The 25,256-nt window shown below is 39.9% G+C and overlaps 1 protein-coding gene across 1 annotated transcript in view; it reads left to right on the top strand.

Moving 5' to 3' along the window:
- Positions 1–959: 959 nt before the first annotated feature.
- LOC137140043 (uncharacterized) overlaps positions 960–25,256 on the top strand; it is a 33,433-nt gene continuing 9,136 nt past the window's right edge. Inside the window, exons 1-15 of the mRNA XM_067528090.1 lie at positions 960–1,215; positions 1,955–2,077; positions 3,028–3,093; positions 3,472–3,645; positions 3,803–3,960; positions 5,503–5,682; positions 5,901–6,561; positions 6,880–7,045; positions 12,211–12,322; positions 14,039–14,129; positions 18,082–18,168; positions 21,844–21,996; positions 23,847–23,976; positions 24,115–24,147; positions 24,548–24,645. Coding sequence (XP_067384191.1) covers positions 1,144–1,215; positions 1,955–2,077; positions 3,028–3,093; positions 3,472–3,645; positions 3,803–3,960; positions 5,503–5,682; positions 5,901–6,561; positions 6,880–7,045; positions 12,211–12,322; positions 14,039–14,129; positions 18,082–18,168; positions 21,844–21,996; positions 23,847–23,976; positions 24,115–24,147; positions 24,548–24,645 — 2,304 coding nt within the window. The 5' untranslated portion in view covers positions 960–1,143. The remainder of the gene's footprint in view (positions 1,216–1,954; positions 2,078–3,027; positions 3,094–3,471; positions 3,646–3,802; positions 3,961–5,502; positions 5,683–5,900; positions 6,562–6,879; positions 7,046–12,210; positions 12,323–14,038; positions 14,130–18,081; positions 18,169–21,843; positions 21,997–23,846; positions 23,977–24,114; positions 24,148–24,547; positions 24,646–25,256) is intronic.

The raw sequence follows: 25,256 nt of genomic DNA, 5'->3' as shown, positions 1-25,256 counted from the left end.
GCGAAAATATTTTGTCATTTGTTCAACAACAAGCAAGATTTCCTGCATGTTCTTATGTGTTACATGAATTATCTTCTCCTATTACTTTTTATGTTTATGTATGTTTTTTTTAAATGTACCACTGGAAATTTCTCATAAAAGGGTTAAGTTAGTTAATTCTAATATAGTGGAAACCAATGCTGATGTTGGTAATAATACTTTGGGTGAATTCCAAACGTGTGACAGTGTTACAGTGATCATAATGGCACAGAAATGCTCTTATGCACTAGAATATGTTTGGCTGAGACCAAACCTCATGCAGCAGTCGGCTGTCACACAGAATCAGCTCCTTCCTGCTTTTGTCACTTCTGGTAAATAAGACACAATCTAAACTGTCCACTTGAACACATGTCCCATCAGCTGTATTTTCTATCTATTTTCTATATAATGCAGCAAACTAAACCACAAAGTACAGTAATCTGCAGCCTCCAGTTTAAAAAAAAAAAAAAAAACCGTTTCAACAAAAACTGATTGTTCTTGTGTACAGTATGATGTCACATTTCATTTGAGTTGACTAATTTTGAGGGGAAATCCTTGAGTAATCTCAACAAAGCTACAACTGTATAACTGTAAATCTTAAACTGTGTGTAACTGTATTGTATTGTTATAGGTATTTTATTTTATTTTTTTACATTTTACATTCAGGACACAATGATGATAAGGAAGCAGTAATTGAAGAAGCCGGTGCACCTTCTGTCTCTTTGTCCAACAAAATGTCAACATGAGCCTCTGAGCCTGCAGTGAGTAGACGATCATGCTCTCACAGCGCTCTCTTCTGGATAAAAGAGCGTGAGCATTGGATAAGGAACTGTGTAATGCAGGTGGAGACATGTAAAGTGACTGGGATTATTTGCAGAGAGGTGTGTTTCCGTGGGTGTGGCTCAGCCGCCGCTGACTTTACCTGGAATGAAATGTAACCTGAGCTGAAAGAGGGCAGTGGAAGAATGAGTGACACAAATCACAGCAATTTCCCTTTTCCCTGTCAGAGAAGCTGATCTTTGTTGAGGGTTTGTAGAACACACACAACAAGAACATCTTTTACGTTGTTGCTGTGTGAGAGGAGCAACGTGCATGGAGTTTCGTGGGGAAAACTAAATCATCAGGATGCCAAGTTTAGGATCAAAGAAGAAAGACAATTCGTCCAGAATGGAAAGAAATACTAAAAATGTGCCAAAGGTGAGTTTTTGTTTTTTTTTTCAGTTGTGCCAGACGTGTTTTGTAAAACACAGGTGTCAGGCTCTAATGCACTGTGTTTATGAAAGCTGAAATAATTGCTTTCACAGATGAGTCACTAATTATCAGAGCTCTTACAGTATTCTTGGTTCCAGATAACGCAGCCCTGTTGCTTTCACTATTGCCAGGGCTGCCCAGCGAGGTGAGACTACATTTTGGTACATTTTACAGTACGGGAGTCTCTAGAGCATTGTCTTACTTCCTCAGTTCAACCTGACTTCCTTGGTGATAGTAGTTCCCCAGTGCAGAACCACTAGTTTACCCAGAAATATGACAGACAGTGACAGTGATTGATTTAAGGAAGGCGGTGTGTTCCTGAAACAGCATGTGTTAAACAGATGCAGATGCTGATTAGCAATGCAATGGTTCCTCTTTGCGCTTCCAGTGAAGCTGGGACAGTTTTTGCAGAGCAAATCAGTGTTGCCTTTCCCTACGGTCGACCATCAAGCACATCTAAAAGAACACTTGAGTAGGTAAATGGATGCAGCTGAAAATATATTAGCAGCAATCTATTTTGCTCTATATTTAGTCACCTGTAGTCATAGCCATACATATTTGGGGAAGTACAAATAACAGCTGTTTACATAAAGCCAGACGTAGCTCACAACCAGGTTTAACTTTAAGAAGCTCCATCATATGAATTATTTTTCTTTCTTAATCCACTGTGTTGTTGTGATTTCAGCTGAGCAATGAGATGCAGCTGAGCATCATGAACAAAGTGAAAACGGGAGAGTTGTCCATTGAGGATGCTCTGAGTCTGGCCAGGAAGGATCAGCTGCTCAAACAGCAGAGTCCCGCTGAAGAGGTACAACATTTGAACTAAGCTCTCAGCATTTTTGTAGGTCGGGAATCACAAAATATTTTAAATATTATTTATATATATATAAGTGTTTTTTTTTTATTATTATTACACATGAATCGGGGAAACCTTGCTTGGTGCTTATTTGCTTTCTTTGTCTGAAAGATGAACCTTTAAAGCACATTCTCATGTTTGCGTGTTACCTGTTAGTGTGCAGTGTCTTGATTTGTTTAATCTGTACACAAACAAAAATATGGTGGCGTAATTGCTCAGAGTCTAGGGTGCGGGCCTGGGTGGAGTTGCTGTGGCTGCAGATCTTGGGGGTGGTAGATGAGAAAAATGTCTTTGAGCCTCCGAAGGCTCCGAAGTTAGAAGCTGTGTCTGGTAAAAATACTGCAGCCTGTAGTAGCAAGAGAGTCTGATATTTCTCTCAGGACGTCGGGACAAAAAACTAGAACTAAAAGCAGACAAATTACAGTAGTGAACACCGCTTTTTCTTTGTGTCTGGTGGATGTGCAAATGAGCAACTGGTCATTAACATGTTTGACATATCAACTTGAATATGAGTCACTTTTACTTTAGGAGAGAGCCCGGATAGATGGTTCCCCCACTTTCATACTGCACAAACAGACTTGACATAAGTCCTCATCTAACTAACTGCTTATTGTTAAGGAGGAAACCTTTTTTTTTAAAATGTGTGTCCTTATCATGTTCATTTGCGGCTCAGCCTGCTCGGTTGGTTTTAAAATAAATCTGTCTCTGACCAGTTTGATTTGCCCAGAGCTGCACTTATGGAAGAATGTCAAGGGTAGCTATTGTTCTGTGCCGCATCAGGAAACAGTCGAAGAAAAAACAAACTCTCCGTAAAACTACTGTTTTAATTTGCATTGTTACAATACATACTGGGTATTATTCACTGTTTTCATCTCGGACTTTTGCTTCGTCTGTTATTGCAGGAGCAACAGTACAACTTCAGCATTTATAAGCACAGCCACTACAGATGGCAGAAGCGTGTTCTTCAGGTGAGTTAAAAAAAACATATCTATTTGCGATGTAATAATGGTCTAACAGAGCTGAAGCCAAGCTAGAAGATGTGTGCAGCCACGGTGATGCTTCCTGGACCAGTATGTAAACACCCTCACTGAAAGACAATACTAACATGATGAACCCACAGATCACTGGGCAATTGAAAACTATTGTGTGGTGTTGGATGGATGGTTTGTGTATGATGTCTAAGGGCAAAGTTTGATTTGGATGTAACAAAATTGGTTTGGACATGGAAATTTGGGAAAATGGTTGTAGAGTTTGGGGAAAAGAAGCATCATTTCATAAAATGATGTCTGAGCAATCAAGAAAAACCTGTATTACATGTGATAACCACTGTCATCATGATCCTCCAGATTGATTTCAAAACCAGCATGGTGTGCAGCATAGAGAAAGGCATCATCAGGCGACAACTTCCCTTCGCCATTGTCAAGAGTTGTGATGATGGAGTCGGTTCCAGGTTCTCCATTTCTTTCAAAGGACGTCATGATTATGAATTGGAGGCCACTTCGGTGGAGGACAAACACAAGGTGATTTTCTGGTTTTTGTGATCATAATAATGTTTTGTTTTCTGTAGCAGGCTTGATTGGTAAAAAGAAGCGTGAAAAACAACCGCGATGAGAAAAGACGTGTTTGCGTTTCTTTGTGAACGCTTGTCCTTGACTCGGTTTTGTCTTTTGGGAACAGATAATGCAGCTCGTCAATCAGATCATTTATCGGAACATATACAGTGACCCCGAAGAGAGAAACTCAGATGCTCTTCAGCAACCACAGACATCAAAGAGCATTCGAGAAGGCACCTTGTTACTGCACAGAGGGGGCCTGGCATCATTCAAATGGGTGAAGTACGTCTGTGTCTTTAAACCCACAAATGTGCAGCATAGTTGGCACATTCAGACCCACAATCAATCAATCAATAGTGTGATTTAACGTCAGATTTTAAAAAGGCAACAATACTGGACACGAAATCTAATTGGGTTCTGAGCATGCACTGTGCTTACACTGCAAACCTGACAAATGAATAATCATCTCTAGACATTTATTTTGAAGGCGTCTAATATCGAATTCTTCACATGGAATTTGATTAAATAGATGAAGAATCTTAAATTTACGTCTTCCCCTTGACTGTACTTCTCATTCTGCACTGTAAAACTCAAACATCCAAGTGACGTGACAGTAAGAAAGGCAATGTTTTTAATGGTAGGACACTAGAAAATCTATATAGTTATGAAAACTGCATCATACAATAGGAGAATAGTAGAAGTATGCTTATGTGGTTTCTTGCTGAACGTTGATAGCGTTAATAGCACTGTCTCATGTGTGTAAAATAAATATACATAAAACCCGGCAGAGCTTAGCACAAAGAATGGACGCAGAAGAAACAGCTAGTACAGTAGTACAGCTCTGTACATACACTCATAAATTAATATTAATAAATATGACCACATTAAAATTTTTAAAAATTTTTTTAAATTAACTTTAAAAATGTGCACAAAAACTCAAATATAAACAGTCACTGCACCCGACCAAGGAATGTTAACGACTGTGCGACTGTGGTGCAGGAAGGTAGAGCGGTTGTCCACCAATCTCACAGTTGTTGGTTCGATCCCCACCTCCTCCGGTCACATGTCAAAGTGTCCTTGAGCAAAACACTGAACCCCAACTTAGTTCCTGTTGGCCAGCTGCATAGCAGCCTCATACACCATTGGTGTGTGTGCGTGTGTGAGTGTGAATGGGTGAATAAGAAGCAGTTTAAAGCGCTTTGAGTGCCAAAAGGTAGAAAAGTGCTATATAACTGCAAACCACTTACCATTTACCATTAAACCATGAACAAATCAGATCAATCTGCATTGACCACAGTTGTTTCTAGTTGACCAGCTTATCTCTACCTGCACCTGTATTTGTATCTGTACCTGTAAACCTGTTCTCAACCATTCTTTCAAGTCCCTCTCAGTGAAACCTGTTCCTGCTTGGAATGCTGTGTCTCAGTCTTTTCCCCTGGTTCCTTGTACTGTAAACTGTGTCACATGTTGATCAGTGTTGAACAGTGATCATCATGTTTTGAAGTACAGTTTTAAAATTTATACAAAAACTAGGAAGGAACCTCTGAAGAGTTCTAAGCGTTAAACAACGCATCCTGGTACTAACAGCCCCAACGAAGCACACATCCCAAAAGGTCCTTATACTGGGAAAACATTTGTTTCCTTTTTGTTAAGATGAACTGACAGTCGATTTAATAATAAAAGTTTGACACACGTCAATTAGAGCTGTTGTAACTGCAAAAACAGAAAAACTTAGTAGCGAAACTTAGTAGAGCCCAGCACCATGTAGTATTAGTACACTATCCCGTTGTTGTGTGTCTATTACCTTTTCCTATTTTGTTCCAGGTACGAGGCCCAGCTCCACCCTGGACAGTTAACTCTGGTCCCCTGCAGAGCCGATGATGGAGAGGCACCATCCTCGGTGCTGGATTCCTTTGTCATTCACCTGTCAGACGGGGACACTAGTGTACGGAAACCTCAAGCCTCAGACACTTTCACCCTCATCACCCACAAAAACGAGTACCAGTGAGTGAGGAGTACTAATTTGTGGAAATATACCTGCAAGCAGTTAATGAATTCTATCATTCACATATGCTTTTTTTGCCTCATTAATGCACCGCATTGTATTAGCATCTAATTTCTCTATTTTTTATTGTCGCAATTATGACGGTGACAAAGTGTTATTTACAAGGCTTGTTTCACCTAATAAGAGAAAAATGATTAACGTTCCTGATTTACTGCAGATTTAAGGTGCCCTCAGTAGATGAAACAAGTGGGCCAGGAGCTGTCCAGAGGGAACGGGATGCTTGGGTCCAGGCCGTTGACAAACTGTGTGTAGACTGGAAGAGGAAGTCCATGGGCGAACACATGTTTGTGGGAAAAAAGCTGCTACGAAATCAAAGCATAGCTGAAGAAACAGAGAACAACAACACAGATCTCGAGTCAAATTGTGGATTTAAAGCTGGAAGTGTGACTACGATTTATCCTCCGGCTGATTATGCAAATGCAAAGCCTACTTCTGGTGGTGGAGATCATTTATCAGCTGGTGACATGAGTCAAAGTCCTCCCTCAGCCAATTATACAAAGCCCATTCCCAAGCCTCGCAGGAATGGGAAGACTGAAAATACTGGACCTGATGTTTTGCCTCCCACCCCATCACCATCCTCTCCCAGTGTTCTTCCATTATCGTCATCCACCTCCCCTCCACCGTCACCCTCCCAAACTGCCCTGACATCTGTTTCCACAGTCCCAGAATCTCTTTCCAATGAATCAGGCTCATCAGCTGTAATGGTGCCTCCACCCCCTCGTGCCCCACCGCCCCCACCTTTACCTTTAAAATTGAACACTATTTCAAGAAAAACACGCACCAAGGCTTTTCACTGGGACCAGATCACCTCAGAGAAGGTAACACCTGAATTTCATTCATCAGAAGACACCACATTACTATGTTGTCCCATTTATGTCTTAGGCTAATTTGTTCCTAATGAATCAGGGTAAATTATTCATATTTAAATGCAGTGTTTTATCATTTTGACAAACACACAAAGGTCAGATTCATCTTAAATTCACTTCATTATCCCTCATATTGCATCACAGTTGGGAATCATTCTTTGTTTTGTCTGCCCGTAATTGCTTCCCCAGTGTTGTTCCTTTGTAATTTTACAATTGATTTCCTCATGAAATGTAGTTGTCGCGGTACTGAATTAATTTGTTTCTTGGCAGATTGCAAAATCATTTTGGATACAAGAAAACATTGGGAGGACTGAAATCGACACATCGCGCTTGTGCGAGCAATTTACTGTTAAAGAGCTGGGGAAGTTTGGTGGTGCGGCTGAGGTGACTAATACCCAGAATATTATGCTCAACCAGAAGATTGCACACAACTTCAGTGAGTGGCTCAACAATAAATATGTTGTTTTGAATATTGTCTGCTGCAACAGATCTTTTTCAGCGTTCTAGGAAGGAGATTAGATTTTTTTCTCAGCAAAATAATAATAGGTACAATTTCCATGTTGTAATGAAAAGCCATTCTTCCGGATTTACTCAAATAAAGGAGCTTATTTTTTTTCAGTGAATCAGAAGTTAGAAGGTGTGAAATAAATCCAGCCACCACCAGAGGGAAGCATCACATAGAATGTGCGTGCAGGATGTCTGCAGTTGCGGTGTTAATGTCAGAGTCTTTAATTTTTCATACAATAGATTTTAGCAATTAAAAGGAAGCTATGGAGGGCTGGGAGGATATAAATTCACTTCCTTCTAAAAGGATGGTTAAGACTTTGTCACGGCGACTGAAAAACACATCCATGGAATCCACGCATGTGTCTGCAGGGGGCAGTATGTCACCAATACAGCAGGGCTAAAACTGCCCATGCAAAATGCAGGTTGTGCTATTGTGAAGTGGGACACATTCTATTTCTTGTCTAATGGCTTTTCACTTTTGATTAACTGAGCATATGCGGCTTGTATAGTTCAAGGTCCAAGCCAGAGGAGAACATCTCCAAAGCTCCCCTCTCTCAGGTCCTCCACAAGGCACAGACGCTGTGAAACGATACAGATGTGGTGGTGGTGGTGGTGGTGCTGTTAAATGGAATCAGTGTGAGTGTGCAGACTGGCAACATAATTAGAGTTCACATGTTCATAAATTATAAATAGGCAATGCGAGCAACAACGACAGCCATTTCATGTCTTGATACAGAATACTACAGGATGTGGAGTTTGTGCTTCTCCCTGACCTGAAAACTTTCGGTTGTGTCAGGTGCAGGAGTGGAGTGATGAGAGCCTGCAGGCAACCTGAGGCCATGCATCTTTCTGCTGCAAGCTAAAGAAAATAATAGACATTTGAAGAGCAAAGGAAACTCTGATGTGCTGTCTCTCCTGCTTTGGTACCAATAACACTAATATTGAAAGTGACATCAGCAGTGCGGGAGGAAGTAGTCAGGACCTTTACATAAGAAAAAGTAGCAATACATAGACTCTATTGCAAGTAAAAGCCCTGCACTGGAATCTCTAGTAAAATAGGTAATAAAAGGTATTAACAAGCCAAAAATGTTAAACATTTGAAATACTTTTTATATTATGATCACTGATTTTGTTAAACAGTATTATGTGGTCATAATTGGTCAAAATGAAGCTTATTTAGCAATTTATACTTTGGAGGCTACGAACCCTGACGCCTAAAAAGTTAGTACTTTTCACTAAATCAATAAAAAAATCATCTGTTATTTATTAATTTATTTAAAACTTAATTTACTAAAGGAAACATTTTAATGGGTTTTCATTGAACAGCTGAATTTCATTCGTAAATCGAAGCAATTTTCAAGTTTCATTCCTGCAACACGCTCAGTAACATTTTGGGGAGAGGTTGAATAAGTAACACTGTCCTGGATGATTGAAAAATTAGGTTAATTGGTAGCAGGTACCCTAATTGGGTACAAAAGGGGCATCAAGCAATGATTCAGGTCCACCTGTGTACAGTACCAGCTCCACCATCAACAGTCCATAATACTGTGGAAAATTCAGGGACTGTGGGAAATCTCAGTGCGTTAAGGGTAAAGGTGGGAACCGCTGCAGAAAGAAAAAAACACTCCCTAGTTCTCAGGGCCCAAACTCACATGGAGCATAAGAGAGTGGAAACATGTTGTATGACCAGACAAAACCGTGGTTCAGCTTTGAGGAAAAACATCAACACCAGGTTCTCCATGCAAACGGAAAAAAAAAAAAAAGACCTTCCACACTGTTATCAGCAAAAGGTGCAAAAACCAGCATCTGTGACGGAGTGGGTGTGCATCACTGCCCACAGCAGGGGAGACGTGCATATGTGTGAAGGTGGCAATGACACAGAGGCGCATATTGGCATTTTAAAGAGAACCATGCGGCCATCAAGGCATCGTCTTTTCGCAGGAAGTTAGTCAATGAAAGTTAGTGAATATTGTTCTTATGGTTCAACAGTGTGTCCTCGTAGATGCGGTGCATATGTGCGGTGGACTGGCCTGTCTGCAGCACAGATCTGTCTCCTATTGAAAATGTATGAAGCATCTTAAAGAGGAGACTCAGACTACAGCAAACATTGACTATTCAGCAGCTGCAGTCTTCAGTGTCTAGAATGGACAGAAAGGGCAAATATACCATTTGCAAAACTGCAAAAATTACTGTCCTCGATTCCCAAATGAATAAAACATGTGATTAAAAGGAAAGGTGATGTAGCATAGAGGTAAACATGCTTCTGTCCCAACGTTTTGGAGTGTGTTGCAATAATCCAACTCTTAATTTGCTTACGTTCACAAATTACAATTAAGTTGGTCAGCGAAAACACTGAAAACTGTATCAACAAGAGCCTTTTTTGTAACACAAACGGACCACAATTAAACGTAGGTACTTCCTCAGTTTTCACTGGAGCCAAATATAAAAATGTGTTTTTAATAGTGCTTCTCTTTCTCCGTCTCGTTCTTGGCATCCCTCGTACAGACACTCACACACATGCCATCCCTGTGCTTGTTTGCATGTTTATCACCACAATGCTGCCTAAATTTGTGCTGTTTATTCTGCTCATGTCTCATTCTTTGCCACACTATTTATTCATCGGATGCCGTTGCACTGCATGCAAAATCTCGCATTGTTTTCACGAAGATAGCAACAGCTCAGGTGACAGTCGGGTTCCACCTCCATCAGATAATCTCACATATACGTATCGAGTATGCGATCAATAATTAACGAAGAAACTCAGAGCTGATAATTAGCATCAGGTATAAAGCTGGCACTCGTACTATACCCAGAGTGACTTTTAAAAAGCATTACGTTATCTGCAGTTACATGCTGAGGCAGACGGAATTAAGAAGCTTGAGCAGGTGGTTGTTGCCCTGTTGTTTTGAGTGGTTTCCTCTCAACGTGATCCTTGTGGGCAAACAAGAACATCAGCTGCCTCAAGAGTCCGTAGGACAGTGCTGTAATGATCCGTGTAGGTATTAATAGCACTTTAAGTGGTCTACAAGATTCCAAAAGACCTTTGACAACAAGATTGCAGCTTCCACTGATTTCTTTCATTGTTTGCTCTGCAGCTTCTGTATTATGTTAAGCAATCATCACCTTTAATATGATCATCAATGAGAGAAGTATCCAGTGGTGCTCATGAGATTGTAAACCCTTTGAAATTGTATTTGAGTGATTAATAGAACTTTAAACGTCCTAAAACTAGAAAAAGGGAACCAATTTAATCAAATGACACAAAAATTACAGGTTAAAGGATCAAATTTTACTGTTTATATTGGGGCAAAACTATGTGAACATGTAGAATTTCTTTGAAAGGGAAATAAATGACAATGTGATGACAATCGGGTATGAGCTTGTGAGGGCCCCTGCTTTAATTGGATTAGATGCCTTAGATGGTATCTTCCAATTTCTGATTGACTCACTGCACCCGATCCAGGTAATCGGCGGTGAGTAAGGCAGGGATAGTTGGAAAACAGGAAGGCCAGTGGCACTTGAGGACCAGGGTTGTTTGTTGTTAAGAGTTTTCCATTACGAAAAAAATATCTGAATTCAAAAAGTGGGGAAGTAAAACAGCTCCCTGTTATAAGGGTTGGACCTCTTCAAAAAGGTGGCAAAATTAATCTGAGGGCCTGTGAGATGATTAATAGAGTCAGAAAGAACAAAGCACATTTCTGCTGCGCATATTTGATTTGTGTGCGTGTGTTTGTATTTCAACTGAATTCTATGAAAGAATGTGTGACTGAAAAGGTAAATATGGTTATTTACCTTTAGAGCCCTGGTGCATGCTGCCTATTTAATGACTGGAAATGTCGCACTGCTAATTAAAAGTACACCTGTGGCTTTCTGCACCCAGTGGGATACACTCTCCATCTCCATACTCTAATTTGCCAGGGCAATGCCCAGTTTGTCTGAGTGCCAATCAACAAAGGGCTTGATGTGTATGTGTGTGTGTGTGTGTGTGTTCTTTTGGTGGCCTAAACCTTAGTTTCGAGGACTCTAGTAGTACTCAGCGTTGTTTCTGATGTCCTGATTCGTCATTTGAAAAAGTGACACAGAAGCTTTGGTTGATCCTTGAAGGGAAAGTGTTGTTTAAGGTCTTCAATGTCAAGGATTTAGAGACATGTTGATTAAAGCTTTGTTCATCCAAAATGCTTCTCATTTAGCTGAATAACTTTATTCAGTCATTATTGGTCTGGCTCCTTCCCAACATAGTAAAATGTGCCGATCAGCACCTCGAAAGCTGTCTAGTTAACACTGTATATCCTGCTTTACTTTTGTCGGAAACTGATGTGTAAACAAGTTGTGGGTTTACATGGGGTTGCATGCTGGAACAGTAATTGTTAGCCAGTCCAGTGCATTTATCAAACAACATCTTAATTAATGAGCTGTAGAGGTGCTGGCAGGCTTATTTTAGTTTAACTTTAGACAGAGCTAGGTTGTCTCCAGTCTTTATGCAGCTGCTGTAACTAGCTGTTGACTATAAGCCTTATATTTACCATATTCATGAGTTGTATCAATCTTCTCTTCAAACTCCAGAGAAGGAAGAAAGTGCAGGAATTTTTTTTGCGCTTGTTGGCTTAAGACTGTGATTAAAGAGAAGTACATGACAGAACAATTGATGAGGAGAATTCATGAGCTTCACTTAAGGAAAAAGTTTCAGTCGCAAGTTGGTTGACAATTGTGCAACGAATGAAAGCTGGATGTGAAGTTTCCGAGGAAAAAGACGATCGCGTCAAAGCAATCAGTGTCTCAACTCTGTTTTGTAAAACTCCAAATGTATTTTACATACATGTCTAAAATTCCTGAAAATAAAATTCTGAGGCATTTTTCTGTAAAACAAAAATAATAATAAAACCAAAATCACATCAGCCTCGACTTGAGAGAATGCAAATTTGTGCATTTCCCTCAGGCATTTGGAGGAAAGTAATTAAGCAAAGGACCCTTTGTCTTCACAATGCGCTTTGAGTCATTTCATCGCAGGATAAGAAGACTATCTGTCAAGAGGAAAGCTTTCATGTACCATTGAGTTTGTTGACTTTTTTTTTTTCTAATCTATTGTTCTTCTAGACATTTTCCTCAAAAGTTTTCCGGTGCAGCCGGGAGAGCTGAAGGACAAGCTGTTCATCATTAATGAGGAAGATGGAGGCCTGTCTGATGAGCACATCACCTCTCTGAGGAGGTATGACTTTGTGCCAAAAAAAACAAAAAAACCCCCAAAACACTGCTTTGTATTCAATCCATATAATGTCACAGCCAAAGCTGAGAGGTGAGTGACTTTTCGTGCCAAGGTCCTTAAGATGTTGTGGCTTGTTTTGCTTTTCAGAGATAAAAATCCTTTGGAAACTTTAACAGCTTAAAAAAAAAAAAAAACGGCAACAAGGAAGGACAGGACAGTTAGAATGACATGAAACGGGAAAACCTCAGCCAGCTCATGTGAGGAGGACGCGCAGTTTGCACAGCAGCATTGTAATACTAAAGTGCAGATGCCAGAACCTTTTACAACAGCAGCTCACTAATAAAAGTTTTATCTCACGTTATTAATGGAAATGGAATCTATTGACATGCCCTCAGGAATATAACACTGAAAGTGGGTAAAATACTTCCTGATTCTTACCTGCCATTTACTCAGTGACTCTGGATGCTGACCTCCTGGAAGGTTACCGATCTGAGATGCTATGTGGAGGACTTTATTTATTCTATGAAAATGTAATATATATTTTAAAATGCTGTGGCATAGGCTTGAGGAATACAATCTCGGAAGATCCACTCTCAACAGGTTCTGCAATATTAATGACCGGTGCAACTCCAGTGGCACATAGCCTGGCTCATGAAAAAGTGAATGGCTTTGGTTGGTTTTAAGGTCAGATTGAACAGAAATGACAGAAGCAGGAAGTCGGAGTTCAACTTCAGTGCAAGCGAGTAAATGGCTGTTCTCATTGGCATCTCGCTGCTTTATGGAAGCCGACGAAGACCATCAGCGCTGCTTGGCTTTTAATCACTTGCATTTCTACAGAACACTGGAACTCGGTGTAAAGGCATCGGTCTGAGGAAGGGAGCTTGAAAACCTGTAATGGGGTAAAGGGGCAAAGGTTAAAATGGAAAATTATGTGTGACAGAAAGAGAAACATCAGCAATTATCACATAAATTCTTAATGTGAATTTAAAGCTCTGTAGCCATCCATCCTTTAGCTGCAGTACCTGCATATACTTTTGGGCTGCAGCTGGGCTGGAGCCAGTCAAAAGTTTACGTTTGGGCTCTCAGAGAGCCGCATAGGTACCAGAATATCCATATCAATTTGGAGACATGGTGTGAAATTAAAAGAGATTGCCACGACTTGCAAGTCATTTAAAAACCTACATGTTCAGTATGTGATTCTAAATAGTACAAATTTCCAAAATTGGGAAAACCAGGGACAAAAAAAACAAACAAATATTTGCCCATGTAAAAAAGATAAATGATCTATTCAACTACAGTATAGTACGTAATGTCATTAAAAGATTTAGAGAATCCAGAAAAATCTCTGTAAACCAACTTAATGGAGCCGATCTTTGGGCCTTCAGGCAGCATTGTCTTAAAACAGATCTGATTCCGTAGCGAAAGTCACTGCATGGTCTCAGGGACACCTATGAAAACCATTAGGTTTACACCCAGTTTGTCGATACATCCATAAATGTAACTTAACCTGCTGTCTTCTCTGAGCCTGTGGACTAAGGGGCAATAGAAAACTGGCCTGTGGTCTGACAAGTCCAAATGTGAAAATCATGATTGCTGTGACCTCCATGCTGAAGAGTAGAGGAACCATCTGACTTGTTATGAGTGTACAGTGATAGATCTTCCATCTTCTGGTGTGGGATCTACATCTAACACGTAATATTGTTGTCTTTTACGTTCAAGGTATGTCCCCACCATAGATGATGTGGAAATGTACAAATCCTACAAAGGCCCTGTGACTGACCTGCACACTGTGGACCAGTACATGATGGCGGTATAGTATAGTCTTACTCTGTTTAAAAAACATGAATTACCACATTTGAAATTGATTTACTGGATCTAACGTATGACTCCATGACCCAAAGCAGAACCTAAATGCAGCTTTAAAAGCTCTTATTGCATCTTCAATCACCTGCCTCCTCATTCACACTCTGTGGATGTCATAACAAGCTATTACCATTCATCTGGTTATCACCTCCCAGCATGCCTGGCAGTCATCTGACCCATGTGTGTTTGGCTCAAGGCTGTGAGAAGGGGTAATAGATGAACAGCAGGATCAGCCCACAGAACATCTTAGGAATATTTAACACCAGACACAAGGGAATGTATATATATATATAAGAGACAGGATGTCACGGCCTTGGGCCATGAAAACTCATGTTATTCCGGAGACACATGCTTTTTGTGGCCGTCAGCCTGAATGCTGCTAAATACACAACGTAATGCACTGCGTCCAACTAAAGCAGGTATTTAATAGAAGCGGAAAAACTAGACAGTTGGAACCTGTTCACTCTTTGTTTGACTCTTTGACGTTTGTGTCCCGCAAAATCTAATGTTCAGCAATTTTCATTCAATTCACAAATTTTCCCCTTCAAACTCATTAAATTATTAAAGACAAAGGAAGGGCTGACAATAATGGTAATGCTGAACTCAGGTCCATGACTTTGGTCCAGACTCAAATATCTTAAGACAGTGTAATGCAATTTCCACACACATTTCTGGTCCTTGGAGAGTGAAGCCTACTGATTTAGCCGATTTAAGCATCATCAGTCGTTATCAGCCCATAGTTTTTGATTTGAAACCCACCTAATGGCATCATCATTATGAGCAAGATGTGTGGAAATTTGCAACATTGAGCAGCTGTTCTAAGTACTGCAGATACCAGAGTTCTATTTGGTAACAGAATTCAGAGTCTGCAAAGTCTTTGCAGGGTAGGTGGGTGACAAAGCAAAGCTATGTTGTTCCCTTTGTTCAGTTTGTCCCTGTTTCCCCCAGCTTCACTTCCTGTTCAGAGCTTTTATTTTGTAGCCCCTTAGACTACATCCTCTCTTTCAGTTCTTTCTTTTTTGTTAACATTGTGTTGCATGCCTCTGGGCAGCATCCCCTCGGATTTCTCCCCTATTTCGACTCCTGTTTCTCTGTTCTGCCTGTTCCTGTTTGGTCTGAGGTTTGGTTATGTGTTGGTCACTGTTTATCTGCCTCTGTTTTAGACTCTGTTTAATTATTAGTTTATCCTTATTTCTCCCTTTACTGTTCGTCCGCTCCCTGTATGTGTGCACCTCTCTTGGTTTAGTGTGTTCATATGTATGTAGGTTTGCGTCCCGTGTCCTTCGTTCTGCAGCTCCTGTATTTAGATTTATGTTCTGACTCTTTGGTTTAGCTCTCACCTTTTTACCGCTCGTGCTTTCTCTCCCAATTCCCCACAATAAACCCCTGTGGTTTGAAATCTCCTTTTGCCGTCTCCTTAATTGGGTTTTAAGTTTGTTTTTTTTTTGTTACGAAATAGGTGTATATGTCCATGGCCATAAGCAGGCTTTTAGAAATATTCAGATACAAACTTGAAGCTTCTGTGTGTGTTGGGGGTAAAACAAACAAATAAATAATTAAAATTTTCATACGTACTTTTTGGGGGGGCAAATATTGTACTACACTCTGTAGTTCTCCTTTCTTTTTGCCTCCATGTCGCTGCCAGCTGTGGCTGGAGGCATTATGTTTTCAGCCTGTCCATCTGTCCGTCCATCTGTCCGCCCATCCGTCCCATTATCACAGAGCCAATGTCTCGGGAAGGCCTTGAGAGGAATTGTCTCAAATCTGGCACAAACATCCACTTGAATTTCAGGATGAACTCAATAGATTATGGTTCTGGACAAATATGTATGTTAAGTTTAATGTGACTGGTTAGTGGAGACATACAACCTCAAAGTGGCAAATCTAGTTTTCTAGTTTACTGTAGCCTATAGTACACTTGTGGCACTTGTGAATGTGAACAGCTGAGTACATGAATGACAGCTAGATGTTACCTTTACCCCCAAAATGTGCTCATTTAGACTGACCATAAATCATACAACGAATTAAGGAAAAGTACCTACTCTGTCACTCTGCAGTATTTTAACCCACACACCAAATAATTTTAATAATCCCACTAACAACCAATGCAAAAATGAACAATAAAATTGGAAATATGTTGCTCTTGAATGATAGGAGAGACTGAGTAAAATAAAAAAAGTGATTCCAAACTTATTGTAAACTCCATATCTTTGGGTTTTAGACTGTTGGTCAGACAAAACAAGATATTTAAAAACTGGAAAACTGTGACAGGCATTTTTACTTGTTTCTAAGTTTTTACGATTAATTGAAAGTATTGCAAATAAAATTGATAGAGTAATGCTAACATTCTAAATTATGATAATGAGCATGTTAAACATTGTACCTGTATAACATAAATGGGTCTAAATGGGCCTCATAAAGCCACTAGTGTGGTTATAAGCCCACTGTGTCTGAAATAACACTTGTTCATTTACTTACTACTCCAGTATAAATAGACACTCAATAATCAACAGAATAGTGAACATTACATTAAGATTTCGGTCACTTATTAATCAGCATCATTCTTCATCATTGCCATCACCTGCAGACTTGAACAACTGCAATTATGTGATTCTTAGTTGAAGTTCATTCCATTCCGAAAACGTTGAGGACAATTTAGTGGATAAATCTGTACATTTAGAATAAAGATTCTTTCTGCAGTAGCAAAAAAAAAAAAAACAAGTGTAGTGCATAACATAGGTAATAGGAGGTGATTGGAAATAATCTGATTACGTCTATTAAAGTTCTGACTAATCACTTAACTGTTGGGATGCAGAGGACAGAAGAACATACTGCCCAGTGTGGATTTCTTTCCGCCACATTGGATATGATTTTGAAACCAAACAATCAGAATGTACTTTAACTGTAGACTGTCAGGATAGTTCAAAGATCTGATATAAATATTTTATCAACAGTTAGAAATTACAATCATTTCCATACCCAGATTTCAGAAGTTTTAACATAACTTTATCATAAATGAAATTGTTAATTTGTGGTCAAGCCGAAACTGAAGACAGGCAGAAAAAAGGCCTGGCAGACCATCGCTAGGAAGGAACCAGCATCTTAGTGATAACTGTGAGCTCTGGACTTGAAGTCATTGACTGCAAATGACTTATGGACCTAACTATATTAGGGTTGATGCTCAATTCCCAAATTTGATGAGTTTGGAGAAGGTTTACCTGACGATGTGATTACTCACTGACTAATGTGTGAACACAATTTTAGCCCGAGAGGAATTGAATTACAGCAACGTTGCCATGGCACGGAATCAGTGTGATCTGTTAACCTCTTATCAGAAATTTAGGATGTGTCAGGAAATGTGGCAAGACGAGAAGCACGGTGCTCGAAAGTGTTGAGGATGACGCAGTGTGTCACACTTTTTTTAAAGAAATAGCCAAATCAATGCATTTTCTGAATCTCTAACACAATTCCTAATATCTTTCTTTAACTATCCATCAGACCACCTGCCCTTTGGCTTTGGGGAGACTGTGCCTGACTGTTAGCGAGATGGTCTGACAATGTGGAGTGATTTATTAGAGGTTAGCATCGACACAAAGGTCGAATAGGCCGCTCAGCCAATCGTTTCAAGGTGTCAAGCCTTCAGTTTCTATGTTAAATCAGGCAGTCGACACCCCCCCCCCCCCCCGGCGCTCCACTCTCGCCTGAGGTAATCTCACCAAAGAGCTTGATTCTGTGAGAACAACTGCAACCATTGAATGCCCGTACCTCCCCACAGCACTACTTTTCACATAATTCTGAATAATCACATGGAAATGGGTTGTGTGATGATGTGGTAATTGCCCTCTCATCTGAATATACACACAGCTTCTTATTACTCGTGTTTTTTTCCCTTGCTACAGATGTGCAGCATCCCCATCCTGAGCACACAACTCAACCTACTGCTGACTCTGAGAGAGCTCCCCATCAGCATGAACGACCTGCAGCCTGTGAGTTTACTCTGTCACCTACAGAGTCAAATCAAAGGTCAAATCACATGTCAAGCGGGTTGAATGTCGGTCCCACCTCTGCAAACTGAAAGCAAACTGCTAAAACCAACAGCCTCCATAGTACTTGATAAAAGATGAACATGCAAATTTATTTCATAATGCAAATGCTAATGTTCAGATGCATCTTGGCTTCGGACATAAATGAAAGGAACATCTTTATTAATACATAAAAGCTTTTTTCCCCCTCCATCCAGTTTGAGTTTTATGTTTCAAGTGATAGGGAAAGTGGGTTCTGTTCTATTTGATGGATGGTTAAGAGTCTTGAAATCAGGAAGGCACGGGAAGCACTTTAAGACACCTCTCTTCAGTTTAATAGAGAAGAAAAGATGGATATTAATCAAATCAAGTTCCATTTTTTCTGTAGGTGGTATAAAAATAAGACAAAGTTTTATCTATCAGAAACAAAAATCCAATTTTTTTTTTAACAAGAGAGTGATGTGGAGAAAAAAAAATCATAAATAAAAATTAATGAATTTAGCTTAATTCTGCGACACTCTGAACTCTCTTCAAAGCTAAAGTAAAGGTACAATTTAAATATACATGATTTTTTTTCAGCTTACTTTAAGCCCAGCACACTCAGCCAAATGCTAGAGACCAGTGAAGTGCAAGTACATGCCAAATTCATCATTAGTCGGACAAATCATTAACACTCTTACAGAGGATTGCTGTTTATTGGCACTGGGGACTGCAGGGGGCAAAGATATTGCAGTCAGACAAGAATACCTCCGAGCTCTTCAGTAGTTTAGTTTTTTTGCGGTTCTCTCAAGCTCCTGTTTCTTTCAGCATCAGTGCTTCAGCTCTAATCTCTTGTCTGCTGACTGTCTGAAAATGAAGAGAAACAATGGGTAAGAATGATGGCACTGTAATGTGTTGACTGTGACAGTAATTTTTCTCTGTCTGGCTGGGAAGATAAGTCAAAAAAGAAAGATTAGCAATATCATTGTTTCAATTTAGTTTTTAGCCCTTGCTGTCTGATGATGTTTCTCTTTCTAACGCGTTAGATTTATTACAAAAAACAGTTTTCCATCAAACTTTGGTATTTGGATGCAAGTGTTCTGCAACAAAATCTCTTTACGTTACACTCCACAGTATAATGTGCCACTGTCTCCCGTTCAAACGGAGGTCTTCTCTGTTGCAGAGTATTCTATATCCTTCCATTCTCTGCCAGGACAGATTTCTTCAAGCTTGAACATTAGGGAGGATTATTACACGCCAATTGATAGACAGGGCTTGAGCAGAGAAAATGGAGAAGTCAGCACCTGGGGGATGGTTCTCACCTACCATGTGCTTGTTGCTGCCCAGTTTCACTGCCAGAATGACAGGTTCGCATTATGGACCTGGCTCCTTCTTTAAACAGTGTGATATGATCTGTGTGCAGAACCAAAGCCAGCTCTGGACGAAAGTTGTCCCCTGAAGCTGTGATGTACTGGATGCAGACTAAAATGTTTTATCATGCATTTTAGATACTTTTATTAATGTCACCTTCCTTTGAATTCCAATTACTGTCACAATAAAACAGAAGTTAGAGCATCTTTAGCTCCTTTAATGTGACATATTTCCATAGTGCAATAATAAAGAGATGTATTTATGCAGCCTGTGCATGTTTGGCAGCCTGTGCACAGGGACTACAGATAAAAATGAGCTTTTAGCTCTATTTGGTACAATAATTGTATTCTGCATTGTCCTTGTAAATAAATAACCTCTATTATGGAGCAGTGCAAAGGCACTTCCCCGAGCTTTTCTCTGGAAACCGTCCAGCATTGGCCAAGAGGGTCCCAAATGGGGCTAGCCTTCATCCACATCTCTCTCACCTATCTTGCTAGATCAGGAGGCTGAGTTTGAGAAACGAGCAAATTAGAGCACAACCATGTTCTGTCAACTGATATTTGTTGCACATGCACTAATTTTTCTTAGGATAACCTCAAGCTCACGGTTTGGTTTCACAGTCAAATTAAAAAGGACAAAATCATCGTAAAAGACAAGTGTTGTAGAGGGAGGAGAAAGAGGGAAACTTTAATATAGAGCAGAAAAATGATCAGGACACATGGTTACACTTATCAACCCTTGTGTGGTACAATGTATATTCTAAATAGTTGAGCTTACTTAAAAAAGGAAAACAAACAATTGAATTTAAATATCAAACTGTATAGTGTACTTAATTACCTGTAAATATACTCCCCATCTAGTATAGAGCACTGACACTTCTAACAACTATATCGGTGTGTGTGTGTGTTTGTGTGTGTGTATTCCACACAACCCATTTGTTTCGGTTGGGCTAACCAATGTAAAATGTCCTGCAACTTCAAATTTGCAAGTTGTGCTGAATAATTTAGGTGTTAAAACCACACGAATCCATTGCCCTAAAAAGTCCGAGTAATTATTACCTGTTTAACTTAAGTGCTTCAAACATCCATTATACATGGATGCAGTGGATTTTTGTTTTATTCACATTCCCTTCAGTCGTGGTTTGCAGGCCGAAACTAAAAGGTAATTGGTTTTGGTTTTTCAACCGCATTTGGTCGAATAGGCTCCGCGTTTAAATGGCACCCGGACGCTTGTACACCGCTTATAGTTTCTTGCAAGTGTTTCTAGCAGACTAGGCAGGGTTTAGTGTGTTGCTGCCTCCCACTGGTGCTGTAAAATCATTGCTTCCTTAGTTTCTACTTGACGGGTTGAAGCTAGCGTCAATTAGCTCTAACTAAATATAGATGAGTAAAAAGTGTCTATTGTGGATAAATCAGGTTAACTTATGTAAGTTATAGTACCAATTACAATGTACAGTTTCCGTGAAATCAATGAAATTTATGCATTTCATAAATATCATGGTTTAAATAGGTTCTATATTAATTGCACATGTATGTATTGTGAAATATGCATGACCAAAGTTTACCCACTAAAATCTGGGCTGGACTGTTTCATTTATGTTTCATACAAACTACAATAGGTTGCCATGATGGTGCAGATGGTCCGGTGCAAAGCCAGTTGATATAATATAGCTGGATATCTGCTTCCTAATTTGTAATTTCACTGTCCCACTGGAAGGTGTTGGGATGTTATTCTTAAAACTGAAGCATATGGTGGGAGTGTTGTTGCTGGCTGGCATGGACCTCATTTGGAACAGCTAACTCTTTGTCAAGGACTTTGATTCCCATAACATCAACTTCTTTCTCCTCCAACACACTACTGGCAAAACCTAAAACCCCACTTTCCTTTCCTTTCCCCTTTTTCGGAGGATTTCTATCCATATTCAGCAGGATCTTTTCAGAGCTGGTTAAGCAGGAAAATTAGGCAATATTCTTGAGGGATATTTGCACTTGACACAATTGCATACCAAATAATAATCTTGCCAAACAACAAGGCCCTAATTATTCATTTTATGAGGTCAAATGAGGTGCCGTGTGAGATGGTTGTTTATCTTTATAATGTGAAATGCTGAAGCCCCGAGTTATTTTTGTCTGCACTTTGCCAGCGCAGAAAGCCCCCAAAACGAGCTTCAGCCTTATTCCACTTGAATTTCACAAACTTGTTGTGTGGAGAAATGAATGTAATAACCTATATGTGGTTGGATTACAGAACAAAATGCCTGTGCTGTGTGTCCCTCTGTTTGTCTTTCAGCTGATTAATCAGAAGATCCGAATGTGCACGCAGCTGTACAACTGCAGGTCATTTGTTTCTGTGCTGAAGTACCTCCTCACCATTGGCAATTACCTCAACGAGAACGCCGGAAAGGAAAAGGCCAAGGGATTCCGCCTCTCCTCCTTAACTAAAGTATGGCTCCATCACTATAGCCTGACCTTTGATTGAGTTGCAGCGCTAGGCTAATAAGACTACTCATTGATATACACGGCAGGGCTTCTGTGTATCTTCTTTCAATTTTCTTTCTGTTGTGGTTGTCGAGGTTCACTGAGGTCTTTGACGCAGTAATTCTGACAGTTGTCCGATTTAGCTGTCTTCACGGGAGAAATGAAACTTTGCACAAAGTGTGACCACAAGTGGCGGAATTTCTTAGAAGTGAACCATCATTATTCTGCAGTCAATCACAGTCGGAGAGTCTGTATTTCTGTTTAATTTAAAGATGTAGTTTGACATTTTGGGAAATATGCTTAAAGCTTGTAGATGATTTATAATAGATCGGTAAGACTGTAGCCCTTGTCTGACAAGTGCAAACCCATTATGAGGAATGGGCTCCTGGGCATTGGGAGGTAAAGGCACCCACCACCCCACCTTTACTGTATCCTTGTGTAAAAGAGTTAGAAAATTGTCATGTAGTTTGTGGGTAATTTGGGTTATTTTTATACAGTTTGGCTCATTTATGGTTATTTTTGTCTCTTCTTGGTTGCTTCCTTTGTCTCTTTGTGTTTGGGTTGTTTTTTTTTTTTAGTCTGTTTTGTTTTTAGTTTTGCCTGTTTGTAGTCATTTTTCAACTGTTTGTGGTAATTTTCCATCTTTTTGTGGTCATTTTTTGGGCTCTGTGCCTGGTGGGCCTGTTTGGCAATTCATTCCATGCGAAAAAAAACAGGTTATGTCCCGAAGTAACAAAAGTTACCTTCCTTCACACTGGAAATGTTCATCTCTTTTCATTAATCAGTATGAAAATAAAAGCGTAAAAAGACATCTTCAGAATGTCAATAACACAAGACAACCTGTCCTCCCTCCTTAACACCCATGCAGCCAGCTGAGACAGATTGTTAATTATTATCTCCATAACACCACAATGTCTCAGTATCAGACTGTAGATTTAAAAGAACACAATATAATATTTGATGAAATGAGCTTCAGAGCTGCTGGTGCTAAGCTAAACTTTGATTTGATAGTGGTATCAACTGTGTTTACCAAAATGAAGGATCAGTCGTTGATAGATGTATATATTTATATGTATATATATATTTTTTACCATTAGCTGGGGTTTGTGAGAGTATTTTCTGCCTTCCCCTGAATTTAGTTAGAACCACTCTTTTATGTGCAAGTCCCCTACTGGGAGGTTTTAAGGGGCAGTGCTCTTGGCACAGAAGTAAAAAGTCCTCTGCTCCATTTAATGAAGCCAAGGCCTTGTGTTCCCTCAGAGGTGTTTCCAGGTCTAATTGAGAAGAGTAAACTGTTGCTGCTCGAGACAGACTCTCATCAAATTAATGGCTGGCTGCCTCCGACAAAAATGGACCGAGGTTATCTCAGATCTCAGTTTCTGGCTTCTTTTTGTTGCTGTTTTTTTTTTACTCGTGAGCATCCATTCTTTTTTATGTAGTACTCAAAGTCTTGTCTCGACCTTAAATCGGTAAACAACATAACCTAGAGAAAGACTATGAGTGGCCGATCACAGGCTTAGAAAGGTCTGTCTCGCATTTCAATTATGTGGCACCATCACATGCAAGATGACTCGAATTTTAGAGTCATCGTTAGCATTTTCTGCAAACGTAGCAAACTTTAAAAGCAATCACAGCTACTGCTGGTACTTCTCCTCCTCGTCTGTTCACTACTAAGCTAAACAATAAAAATCGATCGGTTCAGTAAGGAAGCTGTATTTCTACAGGTTTACAGTACATATATGCAATAATTGTGCTGTCACGTGGGAAACTTTTGTTTTATACAATCCCTGCCATGTGTGTTTTCCCCATCGCCAGCTCTCCCAGCTCCGTGGGAGAGACAAGAAGTTCACCTTGCTGAATGCCCTTGTGGAGCAGATCATGTTGCATGAACCGTGCCTGGCCACTTTTACCCAAGACTTGGCAGAATTTGAAACGGTCCCTGGAGGTATTTGCTAATCAAGATTTGATCGAAGCTGAAAAAAATCTCGGCTGTACTTTTCAACGGAGGTCTTTTAAGTGAAACGTGGATTTTTCTCTGTGTGTGTTTGTAACAGTTTTTTTTTTATGTCTTTCTTTTGAGTAGCTTCCATCAAGGGCCTGACCGCAGAAGTAGATGGTGAGTGGATCACATTTTACTACTGTCTCCAAAGACTGGTGATGTTTAATATGCTGAAATGGCTGTAACACTGACCTTCTCTCTTTGTGCCGATGCAAGTTATTTGGGCAAAAACTGTGATAGTAACATTTACTAGATCTTACTGTGTAATTTCAGTAGACTTTGTTAAAATATCCTGTCATTGCTTGGAGACTATATGGGCCCAAGCCAATATAGTGTCTTCAGTATATGATGACATACAAACAGTTGCCACAAGCAGAAAAAAATACAGCACTTTACAGGATCACACAGGAGACAGCATGTGATTTAAAGCAGCGATTTGCTTCAGTGGTGAAATATGATGGACGGTAACAAAGGTGTGTGTCTGTGTGTGTGTGTGTGTGTGTGTGTTTTGCTTCAGTCCTGAAGAATGAACTGCAGAAAGTCATTCAGTACAGAAAAAATATCAAGAAGAGAAATACTGGAGCTCATCCACCAAACTTCACCAAAGACCTGAAGGTGAGATAAAAAAAAAAAAAACCCTTAGCTTATTAATATTTAAGTATTAAATTAAAGGCACAATTGTTTAAGATAATTATGATAATATGTTTGACAAAATTACTTTATAAACTTTATAAATTGTGTAAATTTGAGGGACAGCATAGAGTTCTTGAGTACGTATTGTAGAAATGAAGACTCACATCTGACATGCAGAGGTGGATCTTTACCCGAAAGCCACAACTTAAGCTACTGCAAGCCGCTACTGCTAGCATGACACTGGAATCACTGCTAGCCGCTACTGCTAGCATGACACTGGAATCACTGCTAGCCGCTACTGCTAGCATGATACTGGAATCACTGCTAGCCGCTACTGCTAGCCGTTGCACACAGTCAGTGGTGTACATACAGTAGTTTAACTTTTGTCAGCCCCCTACTGGGCTGGAAAGGCAGGAAGCTGCTCTGACAGTAGCATAGGTGTCACATCCCGCTAACTGTTGGGTTGCTGGTTGCAGACTATGTTTGGAGTTTTTGTGGGGACTCTGAAAAGCGACACCAGGAAAGGTCAGTGCGACTGGCTTGGTGAAAGTACAAGTCCAGCACTGCTGGAAAACTGTGTATGCTGGTTATTG

This window comes from Channa argus, chromosome 13 (genome assembly GCF_033026475.1).
Source record: "Channa argus isolate prfri chromosome 13, Channa argus male v1.0, whole genome shotgun sequence".
Taxonomy (NCBI): domain Eukaryota; kingdom Metazoa; phylum Chordata; class Actinopteri; order Anabantiformes; family Channidae; genus Channa; species Channa argus.
This window is presented reverse-complemented; position numbering and strand designations above follow the sequence as displayed.